This window comes from Anabrus simplex, chromosome 1, assembly GCF_040414725.1.
Source record: "Anabrus simplex isolate iqAnaSimp1 chromosome 1, ASM4041472v1, whole genome shotgun sequence".
NCBI classification, from domain to species: domain Eukaryota; kingdom Metazoa; phylum Arthropoda; class Insecta; order Orthoptera; family Tettigoniidae; genus Anabrus; species Anabrus simplex.
Window position 1 is genome coordinate 1081091023 of NC_090265.1, and position 19891 is coordinate 1081110913.

Consider the following 19891-nt stretch of genomic DNA (forward strand, 5'->3'; position numbering starts at 1 on the left):
TTATATTCCACGTTTCTTTTGGAAATATCTCGTTTCTTCCATTTTCACGTAAATATTTTGAAGTTGAACGTGGCCAAAATTAAAAGAATCTTTATCGTGGTTACCTTTTCTATTAGTTTGAAACACAACAAAAATAAAATACGGCATATGAAATATCATTGAATTGTAGTAATTTGTAATATCTATTTCGAAGTTCTTTTTACACTAACGCCAGAAATTTCTTGAATTTGTAGGTCATAGAATGATATAGGTATTTTGGTACTTTTAGGATTGCTGCCTTTTTTCTTGCTCATAAGCTGGTTCGTATTTAACAATTGGTATTCTTTTTTACATCGAATTTACAGTAACTTTTCCTTCTTTAGGCTTAGTTCCAGTGACATCAGCTCCTTCTGCATTTTAGTGAACCATCTATACAAAGCATCTTTTGCATTTTGGCTCCAAGTAAAGATAACAGTTAAATCACCTTTCCACATTACTCATTTGATTTTTTTCTGCAGTTTATTATTATTAATAAACTAACGTTCATACATTAGATTATCACTTTGAGTGGAAGTTAGGCGATAAAGAACTGTTGAAGAAATGTTTGGATGATCAGTTCGACAGATAGTATATCCTCGCTTTTTTATAGTTACTGTTTGCCATAATTGAGTGGGAATATTGTACGTTTCACATTTAATCTTCCTTCATATTCAGAATAATCAGTTCCATCAGCATGAGTTGCATCAAAAGTAAGATACAAATAGGCATTGTTATAAATCCAACCATCTCCAGTTTTAATATCTATTTCTACATCCTTTTTAGGTAAATTTAAATTACCTTTAGTTTTTCATTGACAGGAAATGACTGCCACTAACAACCTTCTGTTTTGTCCATTTATTACAAAAATATAATTTTAAAAAATACAAATGTTTTACAGTATTTTATTTCATCTCTAAAATTACTGTTATTTTGCACAATTAAAATATATTAATCCATCTTGTTCATTGGTTATAGTTATTTTTAAGTTTTGAATTATATCGAAAACTGTACAAAATGTTGGATATTTTAGTTCATAAATTATTGGTGAACCAAATATTAAATCACGTTTAAAAAAGCAATAATATTTGTTTCACGGCGAAAATGCTCAGTATTTTTTATAAACATACCATTAGCATAGATAAAGTAGATTTTAATTATTTCGGAAGAAATTATTTTTGGTAAGTTGTGAGCAAGTGTTTTGGTTTTGGGTTCTACAATTTGGTTATTAAAACCTAAAATTGAACCAATAATTTTTCTTTATCAAAATGTATTTTATAATCACTAATTATTTCCTATCTGTTTAGAATTTTATTTTGTTCAATACCTATCTTAGTTTCTCGACTTTGAATAGCTTTTTGTAAATTTTCTATATTATATTGTCTTGGTGGAATAAGCATTTCAGTTATCGTACCTGATACTTTTCCATAGTGTAGTTTACTATTTTGTTGTAATATTTGGAGTTAAGAAAGTTGAATAAAATCCTATTAATCCAACTTTTAGAAATTCATCTCGCAATGGAACATTTAATCTTTTTCTAAAACAGATGATGTGCCTCTTAATTCAAAAATTGTATTCATTTATTATATAATAAATAATAAATTGAGTAAAAATAAAAAGTAAATCGGGATCCAACAGTAATACTTCCTGAGAAAAAATAAAGCATAGACATGGAGAACTTTGACCAAATTCTATTCGTTGTGGAATCATTGGCCCTAGTGGCTGCGGAAAACAACTTTTATGTTTGATAATTACATTTTCAAACCTGGGTGGTTAAACTGGAGTAAAATAAATAAACTTCATATTTATTCTAAAAGTTTAGATCAAACAAAGTATCAATATTTCATGAAGGAATGTAAAAACATTGAGGAAAAATTAGGAAAATCAATTGTTCATTTAGATGAATGCGAAGAAAATTCGGTTGAAATTTTTTATGATTTTATATTAGAAAATCAAGATATAGTTCGTGAATATTTTACTCGGGGAAGATATAAATCCATTGATTGTTTTATCTAGCTCAAATATATTCGAAAATACCAAAACAGTTGGTTGGAGATAACTTGAACATTTTAAACATAATTAGACAGGATGATACCAATTTAAACCATATTTATAAAGAATTTGTAGGTGGTGATATGAAGTTTGAAGATTTTAAGACTATTTGTAGCAAATGTTGGAAACAACATAACATTACACCAAAAGCCATTACAAAAGGTACGAAATTACAAATATTTGTGAATAACACTACAGAAAACGGCGGCATCCTTTGGTATACATATTCAAGAAAGAACAGCAGCAGCAATCAGAGCCTCATACAGCATCCAAAACATTTCAAACCTATCAATCAGCACGGCGATGAGACTTTTCAAGACAACAGTAGCGCTAGTGATAACATATGGAATTGAGATCGTGTGGGAAAAGCTGAAGATCGGAGGAGACCTGATGAGAATAGAAAGAATAAACGCAATGTTCATGAAGAGGATTACCCCAGTCGGAAAGACAGCGCCATCCCGGATGGTATACGAAATGATGCGGGAGACGTATTTCATAGAAGACATACGATCACAATTCTACCTACAATCAACGGAAGCAAGCAGGGCACTAGTAAACATCAGGGAAAGGAAGAAAAGTGAAATCGACCTCGACTTCTACGCCTCACCAGCGATGACGGACGATAGATTGACTAGAGAGTGCAACACACAACGCCACGTGATAACACGACTCTCCATACATGGGTTTCACCACAAGGTATGCGTAAACTAGAAGTTCCATGAGCCAGACGAAGATTGTAAGTGCATTTTGTGTGGACAGAAGTGTAGTAGATATCACATCATAACATGCACGAAAAGAACCAGGACAATAACAGACTATAGCAAAGACTGAAATGTGAAATTTATTTAATGCTCAAACTTAAGTGTACATTTCTCTATTAATTACTATTGATATGAATCGCAAAACTAATGGTGGCAGATACAGAAATAAAATTAAAATATTTCTACAAATTTAAAAACGTTAACATAAACATAAAAAACGTCAACATAAACACAAACGTTTACATAATTTCTTGTTAATAAATAATGTTTGCTTATTATGATGCTGAGGCTGTTAAGAAAGGGAAATAATATAGGAATAAATTTGTAGAAGAATTTGTAGAAGAATTTAAAAATGGAAGAAGCATCCTATAACAGAACATGGCAAATAAAATAAGATCAAACTGTTATAGACGCTAATAGTGTTTTGGACATAAGTTGGATAACAATGTTTATAACAAGATTGGTATTGACAATAAAATTAAAAATTTAACATCTAAAGAAAATTTCGATAAGTACGCAAAAAGAATATCAAAATTACTAGGAACTATAGATGATAATGTTAAAAAGATAGATATAGACAGTAAAATTAAACCTTTTATTTCGGAAGATAAACTTGATGAAGAATCAAAAAATTGATGATAAAGTTTATAAGAGAGATATAGATAATAAAATTAAAAATTTGGTATCTAAAGATAATTTTGATGAAGAATCTAGAAATATTAGAAAAATAGATAATATTTATAAAAAAGGCAGATGTAGATAATAAAATAAAACATTTGTTACCTAAAAATAAATTTGATGATGAATCCAAAAAATATCAAAGTTAATAAATAATATTGGATGATAATATTTATAAAAAGACAGAAGTAGATAATAAGATTAAAGATTTGTTATCTAAAGACAAATTTGATGAAGAATTCAAAAATAAAATTTGGTATACTGAAGATTATTGCGGATTCAAAAGAAGATATTAAGAAATATTGGTGATGGTGTTATGGATTATGATGCGGTTAATTTTAAACAATTTAATAAAGTAATAGTAAAAGTCACCAGTTGGAAAGATATATCTAAAAATGAGTTTAAAATATTACAAAAGAAGAAATATAATTTTTGTGTAATGAACATTTAACAGCTATCGAAACAAAACAGATGAATTAAAAGAAGAGGTAGAGAAATTAGAAAGATAATTGTTTGATAAAATTGAAATAAATAAGATCTTTCCAACAAAGGAAGATACTGAAATGGTGCACACATTTTTGTATGAAGTATATATAACAAAAATATTTGCTACATTTTATAATTCCAAATATCCCGTTCCTATTATATATTCAGGAGTTAATATTAAGGAATTTTGTTCTGTATAGCTTAAAAGAGATATTAAAAGACACTATTACACATATAGATTTGATAAAAATGGTTAAAATGATCCTTTACACAAACTAATTTTTAAAATTGGTGATTGTCTTAAGATCTTAGCTACTCAAGTGAAAATTATTGTGTTTGGTCAAATAATGCTTGGTGCAACTGAACCTGATACTGATGAAGGTGTTGTTTAAATAGTTATATTATATTTTATCTCCTAATAAATACATGATCATATCTGGTGTTTGAAATGTTAAAAATTACTGAAACATCTCATCCTCATAGAATTAGAACTAAAAATAAACGAACTAGAATATTGAAGGTTTATATTCAGAATGTAGAAGTAAAAAGTAAGTTTTTAAAAATTAGAAAATGTTAGAGAAGAAATAATAAACGAACTTCATAAACCCATGAGAAAAATGTTTCCATGACAAAATGTTATAACTTATGATATCGATTATCTTTGGTAAGCCGATTTAGTAGAAATGGATTCTGGAAATTTAAAGGGGTTATCTAAAATTAATAAAGGATATAAATATTTATTGACAGTTGTAGATGTTTTTCAAAATATTCATGGGCTATTCCTGTTGAAGATAAATGTGGTAAAAATATTCTTAAAGCATTCGGGACTATTTTTAAATATATAATTCCAAACAATCTGCAAACTGATAATGGTAAATCATTTTTATAATGAATTTTCTGAATTAATGAATAAATTTAATATTAATCATTCAACTTATTCAGAAATAAAAGCTTCTGTTGTAGAAAGATTTAATAGAACTTTAAAAGAAAAATGTGAAAAGTCTGATATTCAAGGTAATTAAAAATGGGTTGATATTTCTAAATTAGTAGATAATTATAATAATACTAAACACAGTACAATGAAAATGAAACCAAAAGATGTAAATCAAAATAAGAAACACATTTTAGAAAATATTTTAATGAAGATATAATTATGATTAAACCGAAATATAAATTTAAATAATGAAGGTTTTGAAGGGAATTTTATGAATTAGTTACGAAAACAAAATATCCTGGTATATATCATGTTGAAAACGTTTTAGGGAAGAAAGATTTGATAATATACACAATAGGTGGGTAACTAAAGATAATGTTATATAATAATACTTACTGTATAAATGGAGCTATTCAATATTTTAAAAGAATTAGATGACTGTGATGTAAGTTATAACATTGTGTATGTTCAGTCTTCAGCCCTAAGGCTGGTGGGATCCTCAATAGCTCTGCCATCAGCTGTCATAGATGGCCTAGGCATCACTGAAGAGGCGTATTAGGGAAATGAGGAGTGAGGTATTTTCCCGTTGCTTTCCTCACCGAGTCAGAAGTTGCTATCACATATCAGTCTGCCAAGCCCACTTAAATGCATGCACCAACCTACCCTGTGACCAACATTTTCACACCATTCATAGCAGGGATTGGCTGCATAAGGAATGGCATTAGTAACATCGCGCATACCTCAGTCACTTTCATATTGTCAAAGCCAAGGATAAGACAGAGACAGATCAATGAAAGTAACAAAATTGCTCTAGCCTATACCAGAAGACATAGTTCACTGGAAGTATTAGGTCCTGCCAGCAAAGGCATTATTAGAAACTTCAAATGTAATATATGATAAAAATGATGAAACTGTATTTTATAAAAATGTTTTTATATAAACAATTATGATACAGAGAAATGTTATAATTTTAGAGATGTTATAGGAGATCGTGATAATTACGAAGGTTAGGACTTTATTATTGGTTTAAAAGAACATATTATAGATTTATTTCTTGGTGGAGATCATTATTATATAAGACTTGAAATTTTAGATAAAATAGATCAATACTCTATTTTAATATTCATTATTTCTTATCACAGAAAAAATATTTAGCCATTTTTGTATATAAATATATGATATATGTATATTTGATAGATCTAATTGCTTGGGAAACGATGTCAGAAAAGTATGAATTATTGGAAGATTCTATAAGAAAATTTCAAGGTAAAGTTGATTGAAGAATAATTTCTGAACATCAAAAATTATCAGAAGACTTTATAAGAGAATTTAAAGGTAAAGTGAATTGGAAAATAATTTGTGAATATCAAAGATCATCAGAAAATTTTATAAGAGAATTTAATGATAAAGTGAATTGGAAAATACTTTATGAATATAAAAAATTATCAGAAAATGTTATAGGAGAACATCGATATACAGTGTATTGGAGAATAATTTCTGAATATCAAATATTATCAGAAGGTTTTATAAGAGAATTTAAAGGTGAAATTGATTGGAGAAAACTTCCTTAAGATAAAAAATTATCAGAAGATTTTATAAGAACATTTCAAGATAAAGTTGATTGGAGGATAATTTCTGAGCATCAAAAATGATCAGAACATTTTATAAGAGAACTTGAAGATAAAGTGAATTGGAAAAGAATTTCTGATCATCAAACACTATCAGAACCTTTTAAGAGAATTTCTATGATTTGTCCACATTTTATATTGATACAAATTTTTATATATAAATGGAAGCTGAACTTAACAAAAAGACTGTCTCAGAATTACAAAGAATCCGTAAAGAAAAGAAATACAAAGTTTGTTCTAGATTGAGAAAGGATGAATTAATTAATCTAATATTACAAAAATGTAATCAAACAGAAGTAAAATTAAGCGACAAAAAATAAGAGAATTAAGACGTTTGGGAAGTCAGTATAAAGTTAACATTTATTATAATATGAAAAAATCTGATCTTGTTATTGCAATAGAAGAGAAAATGAGAGAACCGCCACAAATAGAACAAGAAGAACATCCGGAAGTTCTAGAATTATGTAATATCAGCGGAAACAAAACCAAATTAAATAATAGATGTTTTATTTGTGATCCAGATATAAAGAATAGTAATCATAAAAAAAATTCGTACAGACTAAATCGTTTTCGTAAAAATGTATTAAATTTAATCGAAGATAATAATAGAAATGAAAATGAACGAGTATTTTCGACTTTTATTAATCATTATTCAGGTAAATCAGTACCTTATACGTTTGTGATTAAAAAGATCGCTGAATATTTAAAAACAATGAATAATATAGAAATTAGGAAAACTAAAAGAAATGTTAAAATATGGAATGATTTTATACATAAAATTGAAATGGAAAGACGATTTCATGAAAACATTTTGAGACAGATGAGACAGATGTAAACAATTGCAGGATAAATAAAAATTCATTCTTAACAAATGGATATCGATTTAGGATATTGTGAGGTCTGTGGAAACTCCAATATATTATATAACTGATGTTATAATTGTTGTCCTCCGACGGTAAATCCTCATAACAAATATAAGTATAGACAGAAACGTTTTCATAAGTATTTGTTACAGTTAATAGATAATCCTTATGATGGAATTAAAATTGAAGAGGTATTTGAAATGTTTAATGATACTTATAGAAAAAGGCTTTAACTTATAAGTTTCTTATTGCAAAGATAGCTGGTTCATTAAATATTAAACATAATATTAATGTTATTATCGTTCAGAGAAATATGAATTAATGAAGTGATTTTTGAGAGATGAAACCTTTAGAGACAGTTGAAAAGAAAAATATTAAAGAACACATTTTGAATTAGTTTAAGATGATGTAAAAATTGAATTTTATGGAAATATTTTAAGATTTTTAAATTTTATAATGGAAACATTTTCAGGATTTTAAAAAGTTCGATCCTAATAAAGGTTGAACTGAGAAATAAAACTGAAAATTACTCTCAACTTAAAAAAGTTGATTTGATTAAAATCGCAATACACAAATTCATTTTAGAAAATAAAAAAGTGATAAACATCTACATGAATATTAAAAAATATATGAAAAGATATCTTAAATTGATGAAAGAGGATTTGATCGAATTCATTTTAGTTACAATTGAAACAAAACCCTCATTTTTGAAAATTAATAATGAACAATATAATTTAGAAGCTAAAAGGAACAAGATAGATTGATTAAAAATGTTGAGGATTATGATTTCAGTAATAGAAATATAAAAATGAATAGAAAAGATACAGCATTCGAATAAAGAATACAAACATTTCAAACGAATAATGTTGATAATATTGTAGAACCAGGATCATTTTAAAATCAAATTAAAGATATTTTTATACATCGAGTTGAGCCCCTATGGACTGCGTGGTAACAACCAACTTCAGTTTAGTGTCTAGGTCTTGTTCTTGTTCCGGCTTTGACTTCCTGCCAGTATCTTCTGAGCCCAGCGACGAGTGCCTGTTTATGCTCTTCAGACAAAGGTCCTCTCCGTCTTCTGGAAGTTGATACCATTTTGGAACCTTGGTAGTTGTTCACCAACCTTCTGAATGCGTTCCTGTCAGGAATTTCTTGGTCTGAAATACCAATCTGCCTCAGATCTTTTTCGCATACCTGGAACCATCTCGGCCTTGTTGCCTCAGATTGAATAAAAGTCCATATCCTTTTTGTTAGTCGATCATCAGTCATCCCCAAGAGATGACCGTAAAATAGTAGCCGTCTCTTATTAATTGACGCTGTGAGAGGTTCGGTCTTGTTGTACTCGTACAAATCCTCATTTGGTCTCATTCGACATTGTCCATTACCTAGGATTTTTCTTAGTATCCTGCGCTCTCTTTTTTCCGTCCGGTCATCTTGACCTTTACTACTTCAGGTCAAAGTTTCAGACGCATATAAGCCCTCAGGTTTTACAACTGTGTTATAGTGTCTGAACTTGGCCCCTATACTCATAGACGTTTTATTATACAAATTCTTTGTTATTTGGTATGCCTGGTCTAACTTCCTCATCCTGGTATTGATTGCTTCCTCTTCTAATCCATTCTGTTGGATGACTTCATCGAGATATCTGAAATTCTTGACTCGACAGATTTTTTCAAGATTAGTGATCATCCATTCAAGTCTACCACAGATGTTTGTCTTATATTTTGTCTTCGGAGTAGAAATCTGGAGTCCTACCTTTTCAGCAACTTCTGACAGCCTATTGATCTTGTTGACTGCTGAATCCATGTTGTTAGCGAAAATGGCCAGGTCATCCTCAAAGGCCAGGCAGTCAACCTACACCCCTTTGTGTTTAGGACCAAGTCTGAACTGATCTTCCTTTCTTTCTTCTTGGTCTAACAACTTACTCCACTCTCAAATGAATTTTTCCAAAACACAGATGAAGAGGAGTGGGGATAGTCCATCTCCCTGTCTGACACCTGTTCTGATTGTAAACGGTTCTGAGATCTCACCCATAAATTTTACTTTCGACACTGTGTTGGTTAGAGTTTGTTTGATCAAATTTCTTGACGTATCGTCCACTCCAAACTCTTCCAAAATATTCATTAATGACTCGCGGTCAATGGAGTCATATACCTTCTGAAAGTCAACAAACACAACCACGTAGCTGTGTCCTCCTGTCTTCTTGTACCTGATGATGCTCTTCAGGTTAAAGATCTGTTCTGGGCACGAACGGCTTTTTCTGAAACCAGCCTGGTATTCCCCAATCTGTTGACAAAGGTGGGCTTCTATTCCGTTGTGAACTGCTTTGGAGAGAATCGTATAGGGCACAGATACTAATGAGATGCCCCTATAGTTGTTGAGATTCTTTTTATCACCTTTCTTGTGCAGATAGTGTATTAGTTCTGACAGCCATTCAGTTGATATCATCCCAGTTCTCCAGATATCTTCAAAAAGCTTGACTAGTAGATTTAGAGTTTCATCATTCGCCAGCTTCAGTAGTCCTGCCACTATCGAATCTTCACTAGCTTCCTTATTATTCTTTAAACTGTTTATAATCTGTTAGATCTCCTCTTTACAAGTAGGGGGTGAGTTGGGTAGTTTGTGGATCGGGTAACATACAGGGAATCTTCAATCAATCAATCAATCAATCAATCAATCAATCAATCAATTACTACTTATCTGCTTTTAGGGCAGTCGCCCAGGTGGCAGATTCCCTATCTGTTGTTTTCCTAGCCTTTTCTTAAATGATCCGATACATGATCGTACAGTTTTCTTTTTTCGTCAGGCCCAGCTTTCCATCTCTAAAACAAAAGCTGGAGTCTTGGTATCATCGCAAATTAGTATTGAATGTTTGATAGAATTCTCTGGAACTGTTTTTCCGAAAATCCTGATCGATCTGTTCTAACTGCTGTTTCTCATATAGTCGCTTGGCCCTTCGGAAAGTTCTGGCTGCTTCTTTTCGAGCTTCACGGAACACATCGAAATCTTCAGATGTTCGGGTCGAGTTCCACTTTTTCCAGGCATTTGTTCTTTGGGTCAGCACTTCATCACAGACCTCATTCCACCATCTGTGCTTTCTCTTCTTAGCTATCAGGATTGCAGTATTAGCTGCTTGTTGGATCTTGGAGGCGATGTCCGTCCATTTATGAGATTCAAACGTCAGTTGCTGGTGGTATTGTTCTAAGACGTTTTGATTGATTTTTAACTTTCCAAGGTCGTATTTATAAATTCTGTTTACTTGTTTCAGGGCGTTATTGAGAGGAAAGGAATTTATTTTGATTTTGGAGAGGTAATGCTCTGAATAAAACTGGGCACCTCTCTGCACTTTAACGTTTATTATTTCCTTAATCGCTCTCCTGGATATTTCTACCTGATCAATCTGTTTCTCTCCACATACATTGCCTGGTGATCGCCAAGTTTTTTGTTTGCTTGGCTTGTGTTTGTAGAATGTTGACATTATCTGAAGATTGAAGGTGCGACACAGATTGACGAGTCTTATACCATTTCTGTTCGTCTTTTTGTGAGCAGGATAGTTTCCAGTTGTTGATATGAATTGTGGTTCTATTCTCTGCAGAGCGTTAAAGTCACCTAATAAGATGTTGATATTCTTAGATGGTATTTTCTCCTACTGTTCTTCAAGAAGTTCCAAAACTGTTCGACTTTTTTTAGGATTACGTCTGTTGTCCTCATTGATCGGTGCATGCACATTGATAAGTGTGTATCATTTGTTACCGCAGCTGAGAGTTAGAATGGAAAGCCTCTCAGAGAGGCTGAAGAAGTCCACGATTGAACTGACAACCTTCTTACGAACAACAAAAGCTGTGCCAAGCAAAGGCATGTTCTTACCTACTTTCATAGCCTTTTTGCCTTTATAAATCCTATACCCCTCAATGTCCATTATGTCTTCATCTAGATATCTTGTTTCTTGGATGACTAAGATGGTTATGTTGTGTTTGTCCATCATCATCCCCAATTCTTTATGTTTTCCCACTTTCAGTAGTGAATTGACATTCAGCGTCCCAAAGTAGTATTTCTGTTTCGTCTTGAATTTTGTATGTGTAGTAATGTCCTCAAAGCATCTTGGTTCAGGCTCCACAGAATCCACAGGCCTGATTGCACTCCTATGAGTGGTAGATTACTTCAACGACGTACTACCTAGGGTAGTGTCCTTTTTTGTGACGATATTCCATGATGCTTGGTTGTTCAAACCAGTGTGGGTCAGAAAACTCCTTCCCGGTAGTAGAACCAAGGTTGTAAGCCTCGGAGCTCAATAATAAGCCGCTCCTCTGATGTCAGACACCTTTCGCAGCCGCTTCACAGAACAACAGACGCTGCTAAATGAAGATAGTTCATCCGCTTTATCCGCCGTTGGGACTTGGTTGTCATCTTCCGCCTTCCAAACCATTCACTATCTTCACCGTAACCCTGGCAGGGACCCACACAAGGTACTGCCAGCCGGGCCAGCTGGACCAAGGTTTTCTAAAGAGGTGTTACTCTATCACTCCTCACTTTGTTCTGGCTTGTGACAGACAGAGCCTGGCTTCCTACACATTGAGCCCAAGATGGCAGGGTTATTAAAGGTATTGCCATTAATAAAATTAAAAAATCAATACCAGAAAAACTTTAGAAGTTAATATTAGATTTCATTTTAGTTTTGTAAAACATGAAGAAATACAAGATTATAAATTTAAAACAAAAAACGAATTTATATTAGGATCAACTGATTTAGCAGTATATTATCAAAGATCTTCAGATACAATGACTGACAGAACAAATGCAACACCAAGAAGGAGTGCTCAGAACTTTATGCCAATTGCAGGGTAGACTGACGTCACTGAGGTATGCTCATGATGTGAAATGCGCCGCTGTGCTGCGCACGTAGCGAACGATAAATGGGACACGGCGTTGGCGAATGGCCCACTTCGTACCGTGATTTCTCAGCCGACAGTCATTGTAGAACGTGTTGTCGTGTGCCACAGGACACGTGTATAGCTAAGAATGCCAGGCCGCCGTCAACGGAGGCATTTCCAGCAGACAGACGACTTTACGAGGGGTATGGTGATCGGGCTGAGAAGGGCAGGTTGGTCGCTTCGTCAAATCGCAGCCGATACCCATAGGGATGTGTCCACGGTGCAGCGCCTGTGGCGAAGATGGTTGGCGCAGGGACATGTGGCACGTGCGAGGGGTCCAGGCGCAGCCCGAGTGACGTCAGCACGCGAGGATCGGCGCATCCGCCGCCAAGCGGTGGCAGCCCCGCACGCCACGTCAACCGCCATTCTTCAGCATGTGCAAGACACCCTGGCTGTTCCAATATCGACCAGAACAATTTCCCGTCGATTGGTTGAAGGAGGCCTGCACTCCCGGCGTCCGCTCAGAAGACTACCATTGACTCCACAGCATAGACGTGCACGCCTGGCATGGTGCCGGGCTAGAGCGACTTGGATGAGGGAATGGCGGAACGTCGTGTTCTCCGATGAGTCACGCTTCTGTTCTGTCAGTGATAGTCACCGCAGACGAGTGTGGCGTCGGCGTGGAGAAAGGTCAAATCCGGCAGTAACTGTGGAGCGCCCTACCGCTAGACAACGCGGCATCATGGTTTGGGGCGCTATTGCGTATGATTCCACGTCACCTCTAGTGCGTATTCAAGGCACGTTAAATGCCCACCGCTACGTGCAGCATGTGCTGCGGCCGGTGGCACTCCCGTACGTTCAGGGGCTGCCCAATGCTCTGTTTCAGCAGGATAATGCCCGCCCACACACTGCTCGCATCTCCCAACAGGCTCTACGAGGTGTACAGATGCTTCCGTGGCCAGCGTACTCTCCGGATCTCTCACCAATCGAACACGTGTGGGATCTCATTGGACGCCGTTTGCAAACTCTGCCCCAGCCTCGTACGGATGACCAACTGTGGCAAATCTATAATATTAAACGATTATGATATGGTATTAATGATTGGAAAGGAATTACAGGCGGTATATCACAAAGTATAAAACAACATGCTGAAGCTAATAACAAATACATGAAAAATAATGATCTTAAAGAAGAATCAAGTTATTTAGCCTATTTAGACGCTAATCATTTATACGGTTGGACTATGTCACAATATTTACCTTATTGCGTTTCTGAGTGGTGTGATCCTAATTATGTTAATGTAAAAATATTAAGACAATACCAGATAATTATAAATATGGTTATATAGTTAAAACTGATTTGGAATATCCAGGAGAATTTCATGATTTACATAAAGATTTACCATTAGCACCTGAGGGTGGAAATAAATTACTAATAATTTTAAATAACAAAGAAAAATAAATAAATAAATAAATAAATAAATAAATAAATAAATAAATAAATAAATAAATAAATAAATAAATAAATAAATAAATAAATAAGTAATAAATATAAATAAATAAATAAATAAATAAATCTTGGATTAATATTAACAAAAATTCATAGTTTTAACTTTTAAACAATCATATTAGTTAAAAAGGTATATAGACTTGAATACAGAAATCAGAACAAAAGCAACGAATGATTTTAGAAAAGATTTCTATAAATTAATGAATAATTCCGTCTTCGGTAAAACACTGAAAAACATTAGACTTAGACAAAATGTTAAAATAATGACTGATCCGGCAAAATATACAAAATATGTTTCTAAACCAAATTATAATCACACAACAATGTTTTCTGAAAATTTAGTTGCTGTTCATATGAAAGAATTAAAATAAAATTTGATAAACCTATTTATATTGGAATGAGTATTTTCGATATTTCAAAGATAAAAATGTACGATTTTCACTATAATATTATTAAACCAAAATATGGAAAATATAGATTTGTGTTATATGGATACCGATTCATTTATACATAATGACTGATGATTTTTATAGCGATATGAAAACGATGTTAAATTAATTTGATACAAGCGAATATAAAAAAGACAATATTTACGGGTTACCGCAAGTTAATAAAAAGTTTTAGGAAAAATTAAATATGAAAACTGGTAAAATAATGACGAAACACGTTAGTTTAAAATAAAAAATGTACGCTTATAGAGTAGAAGACAAAGAATATAAAAAAATCAGGATTTAAAAATCAGTAGTTAAAAATGAAATTACTTTCGATGATTATAAAATATGTTTAGACGAAAAAATAAAACAGTATAGAACGATGAATTTGACTGTATTTTATAAACACGAATTATATTCTGTTGAAAATAATAAAATAAAAGATATATATTAGAAAACGGAATTGATGCATTACCTTGGGGTCATTATAAATCAAAACAAATTGAATCTAAGAATAAAGATTAGAATTTTACTAAATATAAATGAACCATAAAATATTTAAAATCCAAAAATATGAACGTAATCAATTCATATAGCTAAGAAAAGCACCTTGCTATGCTTTCAACCACCCCAATTTCAACTACCTCTATTTTTTCAGGTCAAGAAAAATCAATGGTTTTTATTATTTTGTAGATTTTTATTTTATTTTTGCGATTGTTTAATGTTATAGAAATATTAACTTTTGATATATTTTACTAATAATATGGGGATTTTTGTTTTTTTTTGCGATTTTTATTATGTTTTTAATTTTATAGAAATGTTAACTTTTGATATTTTTCCCTAAACATGGGAGATTTTTGGGGAAAAGGCATAAAATTCTAAGAAAAAATACGCAATTTTATGAAAAAGTCAAAAATGTGGTACATGGTCCAGAGCCGGCAAATGGCATCTACTAGTTGAAACCACATTAACCGTACAGTTCTGTGTTTATGTTGATGTAAACAGAAAAAATGGTAGAAATGTTAAGACTAGAAACGCTTTACGTAATAAGTTCTGTCTGCTTGCATCTCATGGTCATCAATATGAATGACGATAATAATGATCTAATCAAGTTTTGTGAATGGGACTGAAAACATTTCAGCCTCATTCACAAATCTCAATTTCTTTGTTTTTAAAAGTGATGATTAGCCCGTTTTTCCGGGTATCTACAGTGGGTAAAATAAGCATTCATACGTACATGGTTTCAAACGGCACACAAACAGGAATTAACGGTAAGTGATTTATACTAACACTACTGATGCACTACAGTTTGATATACGTTTTATATTCCCTGAGAAAGCATTGTTTAAAGGAACACAAAGAAAGTTTTCATACAATTAGATCTCAGTCATGTATGGTATGTGAACGTCGCCGACTGACGGCTCAAAGAAACAAAAAAAGCAGGGTAGACGCAGAGTGGATCTTTGGTCCTACAGATCTGCACTGACCGGCCAACCAAGCAGAGGAGGGGTGGTCACGGCTCTATGCCTCTACATTCGGGAGACGGAAAAGGGCTGGTCCCCACCGTCAGCTCTCCTGAGAATGGTTTTCCGTGGTTTTCCATTCTCCTACACTAAGGCAAATCCCAGAACAGTGGGTAGTATAGGACACGACTGCCAACCCCCTCACCTTCTTCGAGCATCTCCTTCGCCGTAACGAGTCTCCCGGCCTGAGAGACGGCGTTACCGTCTAAGAGGCCCGCCTCCCCCTTCAGGAGAGGAATTAAAACATTTTAGTTGTAGTACGCCTAAAAACAAATCATTTATCGTGTATCGAGTTTAACAGTGAGTATTAGTGTCTGTAGCTACGGGTATACGGTAATGGGACAATATTTGTGTTTTTATTTTTATTAAAGATATGTGTCAAGCCGCACATGCAATGTATGAATACTTATCTTACCCATTGTATGTCTTAAGATTAAAAGATTAAATACCGTCAAATGTGTCTATCTAATGAATGTTTAGCTAGAGTTACCACAATATCATTGTAGATAATTCTAGATAGTTCCAAGAACATGTTCTGACGGATGTCTTCTATTTTCGAGCAGCAAGAGAGGCGAGAGGACTTCGAGCGAAGTCAGCAGCACTTCGAGACGTGGCAGCGCTACTGGGGGAGACCGGGACACGGCGCTCCGAAGGAGGTCAAAGTCAAGGGCAACCTAGACATGATGTTGCGACATGTGCCCGTCAAATGACATCAGGGGCTGGCCCTGCGATAGAGGGTTCAACGGTTTGACAAGTTTAGTGTGCAAGTAAACCTGTTCTAACCAGTAAAACCTAACTTATGACAAAGTGGTTTGCAAGCAAAGGAACAATTTAGCCTTTACTTCAACTACCTCGACGTAACAAAACTATTGAGACAATAAATGTGTTTCTATGATAGAATCAACATTACGGAACTGTATTAAGACAACGCTCAATAATTCGGTGTTTAATGCGTTATTTACAGCATGAATAGCATCAGGGATCTTAGAAAACTTACAATAGTTCCTGTGAACAACTCTTACGCTATCATCTGACAATATTACATTATCTGTTTCTCGAAAACGTGAAGGAATATTATGAATCTTAGGTTAGTTTTAATTTCATGTGCACAATCATGGCAACGTTTTGTTGAAATATTTCTCTAGGGACATTGTAAGCATATGGTCTACCCAAGATACTTCATTTTTATATTCAATCTCACCGCAAGAAAGAAGTATAAGCAAAAGAGCTTAACCATTAATAGTCCAACTACAGAAACGGATATCATATAATAGGGCCTTTAAGTTTAAAGACATACTGGATACTATCGTATATTATATGACAAATATAATACAAAGTAAATATTTTCACTCATAGAGTGACCAATAAAATCTGTCTAGTTAGAGCATTACTTTATCAAAGAACGGGTATATTTATTATGTACCGTAGTATAAAGTACGCTTAGAACAAGTACGTATACAGAATTCCTTTAAAATCTATATACAACTGTTGAACATATCATATTTTGTCCTATTATGTGAATGCAATTGAAAACTACGATTTATTTTTTAAGAATGAGATTTGCATGAAGAATAAGTGCTCTAATTGTTTGAATATTGAAGAATGTATTTACAATTATTACATCAATTTAATCAATAATGAGTATAATAATATGCATAGCCCAACTACTAGCAACAATTGATCGTCAGTGACTATTTGCTCATGTTTCTCCACTAAATATAGAGTTTTGTCTGTCGAATGATAAACTGAACTTCAACATTTTTCATTATGTCCCCGATAATTGCATCAGTTATCGATTGTGTCCACACTACACCACCATTGTCATCTAAACTAGATAATACTGGACGAATCCTTTAGGCTGATGAATGGAAATACGAACATTGCGAATGATGCAAATTCTTTCCATTCGCCTACTCAACACTGCCATTTGTCTGAGAATGGAATGAAATGAATGAAAAGTTCATCATCTTCCTTGGGTACCTAGTATAACTATAACAACTACCCTGCGAAACTGAAGCTCAACAATATGACTCATGTAACTTGGTGAGTTGCTCTTTGAAGGTGAATGTTAACAGTCATAACATTACTGTGTAAAACTGAACAGAATGACAACGTAGTTGTTTCTCAGGCATGAAACTAAGTTGTATGTTGCTTAACATTCTTTAATGCGTTTAGATGTTGACAGAGATTTTATAACGTTAGGTATGTATCGAAAAGTAAAATTTTCTATTTTATTACTTACTTATCGTATGGCTATTAATGCCGGGAGTGTCCGAGGCCATGTTCAGTTTACCTGGTGCAGGTCTTTCTGTTTGACTCCGGTGGGCGACCTGCGCGTCTGGATGAGGGATGATGATGATGATGATGATGATGCAGCTTGCTGTAGTTTATGCATCCGATAGCTTATAGCCACACCGAAAGTTTGCGAACAGGTGCACAAGCTGGTGAAACCAGAACCTTAGCACAGCGACCATTGGAAATGGCTATTACTGAATGATTGGTTATGGAAGGGGGTTCGTATAGAGATCCTTTCACTGTGAAAAAAAAAACCCGCGGATTCTGTCAATATTCATAAGATTCTATATACGGAGATGTGATGCCTGTCGAATGAGTGCAGACGTAGTGGAGAGTTCAAACGACTGCGAATGATGAGGGAACGACCATTAATATCAGACGCTTTCATTAAGTCATTGATGAACTTACTTACTTATCGTATGGCTTTTAATGCCGGGAGTGTCCGAGGCCATGTTCAGTTCACCTGGTGCAGGTCTTTCTGTTTGACGCCGATGGGCGACCTGCACGTCTGGATGAGGGATGACGATGATGATGATGTAAGAAGAGGGTGAAACCCGGTGTCAGCACGTAGCTTACTCCTGTCGAATAACACGAAGGAGTCTGCCCAAAGCTTTACAAATCACCATCAACTGTGTCATATGTCCTCACTCCATATGAACACTGCGAAGAGTTTGGAATTGAATCCAGGCTTTTGGCACGCAATTTAGTTATTAAAAATTGTATGCCACCACATCTCCTACCCTACCAGCCAACATTGTGGTGGTGATTTCTTTTTTTGACCAACGGGGCTCGACCACGATGTCAGACCAAATAGACTTCACGCCTTAAGGATCATGACCACCAGGCGAGTTATTGATGAACTGAAACATGTAACACTGAATCAGTTAGAGGTGTTCAAGGAACAGAACACCATTTTCTAGAAACAAGGAAAGGAGACACGTATTTTACGCTTTGAAAAATGCTTGAAATACTTTGGCGAGATGCCAAAATAAATCAGTATTCTTTATATCCTGGCCTGTCTTCACCTGTTCACCTACAAAACATTAGAAAAACTTACTTTTTAACTTATTATATGTATCTATATTTATTGTTTAACAATTCAATTTAGTATATTAATATCCTTTGTCAAAATAGAACTTTGTTGATGAATATGTAGTAAATTCTATGGAAATAAAACATTACGTCTGTTGACAATTCAATAGTGTTGTTTTCCTTCAGTCTGTAACTTCTTTGTTGGAGTGCATGTTAGCCATCATTGTTTTCTAGGTCAAGTTCAGTCCTACATAACTCAGATAGGCATTATCATTCCAACCCATCAAGTACGCGTGACTGTACCTCTTGAACATTCAGTGTAGTAAAATAACCTGACCTACAGTAGCCTACTTGCTCCAAGCTATAAGAGGGCAAGTATTAAACCAATGAGGCTCTCAAGTACAAAACTCGCCAAATCGAAAAGAATACAGATTTAAGCCTGGAATTCAATACTTCCTGCTATTCTCTACTTGTTAACATTCTTTGTTTATGCAAAACTTCTCTGATCCATGCTAGAACTTCAAGCAAAACTCGGTCTTATCGACCATTAACAAATATGCGAATCACGGCGTTTCTGAGAATGTTGTAGCGGCACTGCACTGGAAAAAAATCAGTTCTGTAGTGAATGATGTAAGGTACAATCGTGTGATGATATTCATCGTCTTCTTTGCATTTTCCCATTTATGTGGTGTCTGCCTTCTTGCAGTGTTGCCTCCACTTCAATCGATCCATGGCGTCCCGAGGGCTGAGTCTGGTGAGCCGCATGTTTCCGAGTAATTTACTGAAAACATATTGTGGTGATAATTTTGAGAA

The 19891-nt window shown here is 34.0% G+C and overlaps 1 protein-coding gene across 1 annotated transcript in view; it reads left to right on the plus strand.

Moving 5' to 3' along the window:
• LOC136876231 (uncharacterized) overlaps positions 1-17047 on the plus strand; it is a 169006-nt gene extending 151959 nt beyond the window's left edge. The window contains exon 7 of the mRNA XM_068228415.1: positions 16315-17047. Within this exon, the coding sequence (XP_068084516.1) occupies positions 16315-16461 (147 nt within the window). The 3' untranslated portion in view covers positions 16462-17047. The remainder of the gene's footprint in view (positions 1-16314) is intronic.
• The last annotated feature ends 2844 nt before the right edge of the window (positions 17048-19891 follow it).